General features: G+C 37.3%; 1 protein-coding gene across 4 annotated transcripts in view; it reads right to left on the reverse strand.

Annotated features, from left to right (window-relative positions):
* Positions 1-4,121, reverse strand: part of LOC106876242 (leucine-rich repeat-containing protein 56) — a 37,214-nt gene that overhangs the window by 14,864 nt on the left and 18,229 nt on the right. For all 4 annotated transcript variants that reach the window (XM_014924728.2, XM_014924726.2, XM_052968319.1 and 1 more), the window contains one exon: positions 2,854-3,043. In XM_014924728.2, coding sequence (XP_014780214.1) covers positions 2,854-3,043 — 190 coding nt within the window. The remainder of the gene's footprint in view (positions 1-2,853; positions 3,044-4,121) is intronic.

The following is a 4,121-nucleotide window of genomic DNA, read 5'->3' on the forward strand; positions in this document are numbered from 1 at the left end:
CTTTTCACATTGAATTCTATTCTTATATGTGACTATTTCAATAGAAAAAAAATCTATACTAGTTGCTTTTTCATAACCACAAACAGAATTCACTTGTTTAAAGCAAAATATTCTTTACTAGGAAGCTTATGTATTATTCCTTAAAATTCACGAAAAAGTATTTTTGAACTTAATCTTTTAACTTAATCTAAATGCAATCTGTTTTGCTTACTGAATCAAAGCTATTAAATAAAATATATAATATTATATTTCCTGTTTCTATTAGAATAACACTTTATTATTCCTAATACATAATGCTCATATTATCAAGCTTTACAAAGATCTCATAGGTTACAGATCTACAGCCACTAAATTTTTATCAGTAAAATTAATGTCTTCCATTTCCCTCTCTTGCACAATGAACACCTTAAACATTTAAACAAAACCCCACTGAGGTGATTGTTCCCAAATTAGCTCCACTGTATGAATATTCTTTTCTATATACATTTTATCTTCATAGTTTTTATATATTCTAACCATCCATTTTTTTTTTATCACTCACTATTCCTGAGAGCATCATATGGGTAGAGTCCTCAGACACCTCCTCCATAGAGTCTTATTAAAAGCAACTATTATTAAACTTCCTGTTGGATTCTCAAGCATGACCAGCTGAGACTATGGATATTATACAACCATCTTACCTGTGGCCTATCCTGAGGTCTCCTGCCAGCTGGACCAACTTGAAGAATATATCTTGCAATCTTTTCCTGCAACAGTCAAACTGTAGTGCTAGAGCTGTGACCTCTCGATCTCAACCTGACAGATACCCTGATCTCTGAATTACACACCCTGTTCAGTAACATTACTTCAGCGACCATTCAGAGGAACACCATTTCAGCTGCTTGTATTTGCAGTCATACTCTTTCAGTCATTATCCAACATTCATGACCATATGTGAGGATAGGTGCAAATGCCAAACTGAAGACAGCAAGTTTGGCTTTTTTACCAATCTCTCCTCTACTGAAGATCAACTGCTGATGCTAGCACATTACTATGCCAGCGCCTGCAATTCTAGCACCCAGTTCAGCCTACTGCCTCTGTATTACTCATGGATATGAGACACTTAAACTTCTCCACTTGCCTCAGTGATGTTCCACTAAGATGTTGAGCACACTGGGAAAGCTTTTATAATTATGTGAGTTTTCCTTATCTTTCTAAATGTATATATTTTAGTCATGCTACTGCATGAATAATTACACAAGGCAAGTAAACAATTATCTTATCTTATCTTATAAATTTGAAGACATGAGGAACATATGAAGTCAGTATTTGAGTATAAGAGTACTTAATTATTATTTTTTTTTTTTTCATTCTCAAGATCAGAAACAACTCAATTTACATTCAAAATATCCTGTCAAAAAGCAAAAGAAAATGGTATTGCCAGAACACAATAAATTATAGATAAGCCAATATGTGTTGCAAGACAGACTTTCCTTAAATACGATTTGACTCTGCATAATGATTGTGCTGCACATAGGTCTAATTTCAGCAACTTTACCTGGTTAATGTGAGAAAGAAGGGTATCAACATGTAAAACAAGCTACTGCTGTGCTAAAGAAAAATAAAAAATAGAAAATGAGAAATAAAAATATTTCACACAACAAAAGTACATTAAAAATGTATATACTTTCAATGTATTGTTTTATGATATTCAGCAGTTTAAAATAGCTAATGGGGGAGTGTGGAATAAATCTATCCATATCATTGTACAGTGACAAATGATGACGACAACCATGACAATGACAACAGTCACCACCACAACCACATTCAGCATCATTATCATCAACAACAATAATAGACACCGGATTATATATATAAAATCGTGAAGTATATTTGCCACTTAAATGTGGCTAACCCTTAAATAAAATATAAAATATTTTATACAAGCTAACCTTTAAGGGTGGATGCCCAATCTGATAGGGCACAGAAAGTGTGTCAATAGCCAGCTGTAGGAGGTGTCTTCCTGGGGCTACAAGCTACAGTAGCATCCACTGTAAGGGTGGATGCTATTGTAGCTTGTAGCCCCAGGAAGACACCTCCTCCAGCTGGCTATTGACACACTTTCTGTGTCCTGTCAGATAGGGCATCCACCCTTAAGGGTTAGCCACATTTGAGTGGCAAATATACTTCACAATGTCGTGCAGCTACTGTGTATACTTCATTCAGAGATTTACTATATATATAAAATTCTGCATCTATTATTGCTGCTTATGAAAACAGATTAGTGAATGAATGGAGATGGCATTGTATGGAAAGGATCTTTTAGTCTTGTCAAGGGCATGACAATGAAACATATAAGTGAGAAGTGGGCCTCATGAAAAGTAGACATAAAATGGTAAAGATGATGATGATATTTGTGTGTGTGTGTGTGTGTGTGTGTGTGTGCATACGTGCATGTGTATGCACATGTGTGTGTGATGTCTGTTTATATATATTTATCTAGCAATCCATATATGTGTGCGTATATATGTATAATATATTCATGCTTGCATGCACAAACATATACATTGCCAATGATAGTTGATGCGATTATTATGATTACCATGACCACTCTCTGAGTGGTTGGCGTTAGGAAGGGCATCCAGCTGTAGAAACTCTGCCAAATCAGATTGGAGCCTGGTGTTGCCATCCGGTTTCACCAGTCCTCAGTCAAATCGTCCAACCCATGCTAGCATGGAAAGCGGACATTAAACGATGATGATGATGATGATGATGACCACTGCCACTGCTACCAACACCACCACCACCATTGCAGACTATCAGCTATCTACAAAAGAACCAACTGACAGTTTGTCAACATTTACAGACACTTACTGGCATCATCTTCAAAAACAGAAAGCAGTTCATCAAAATGGAGGTCCTGCTGCAACTGTAACAAGTAGTCCCAATCCTCACTGAAGACATTGACATTTTCACTTGGAGTGTCATCACTTATTGGCTTGTCATCAAAATACTTCAACTGTGGCACACACTTCAATACTGACTGACGGTAGTTGTAATCAGTCTGAAAGAAGCAAAGTTAATAAGAAGATTCTTCGGAACATAAAGTGAGGATGTCTTAAGAATCAGTGCTGATATCTTTTGATGTGACACATAAAATAAAAAAAATAAAAAAATTCTAAGAAGGTGATATAATTGATTGAATAGGTTGATACTTATTTTTGTGGATGCTGCTGGGATGACAAATAATATAGATAATATAAATTTGAACTCGGAATAAAGGGGAATGACACTAGAGACTACAAAACAACTCTGATTCCTGATGAACTAATGCCATGTATGTTTTAGAGTGTAATGAGTACATACATATGCACACACACACATATACATACATACACAAGTACACATACATAAACCAATATATACCCAAACCGTCTATGAAAAGAAACTCTCTTCTTGGGGTGCAATTACATGAGGTACCACTTCTTGAGGTACAATCATGTTTAGAGTGGTTACAATTGTCTCAAATTTTCGAGCAGGGTAAACAAGAATGTGTAATGTCCATGCCTTTCTCTGGTAGCATAGGTTAAGGGAAAGGCCTAGTCACAGCTTGCTAAATACTTACCTCTAGCACCACAGTAATCAGTACCATTCAAATCACTCCTAAATTATCATTCAAAGACTGTGTGGATTATGCCATTTCTTCTGTTTCTTTTCAGTAAAGTATCACAAGTGTGAGCTTATTAAGTGTCAATACTTTATGATAAATGCAAGAGACGACTTAGATTGGTTCTGGTCTCTAAGTTATAAAATAATAGATGAGGATAGCTGCGTGAAAAAGTGCCACACCCAAACAGTTGAGGGAACCCGTGGAAGAGGTAGGCCCAGGAAGACCTGGGCTGAGGTGGTGAGGCAACACCTTCGTACATTGGGCCTCACCGAGGCGATGACTACTGACCGAGACCTTTGGAAATGTGCTGTGCGTGAGAAGACCCGGCAAGCCAAGTAAGATCGTTGCCAGTGCCCCTGGACTGGTTCTTGTGCGGGTGGCACATGAGATGCACCATTTTGAGCGTGGCCGTTGCCAGTACCGCCTGACTGGCTCCCGTAGGATTTTCGAGCGAGATCGTTGCCAGTGCCCC

Source organism: Octopus bimaculoides, chromosome 5, assembly GCF_001194135.2.
Source record: "Octopus bimaculoides isolate UCB-OBI-ISO-001 chromosome 5, ASM119413v2, whole genome shotgun sequence".
In the NCBI taxonomy this organism is placed as follows: domain Eukaryota; kingdom Metazoa; phylum Mollusca; class Cephalopoda; order Octopoda; family Octopodidae; genus Octopus; species Octopus bimaculoides.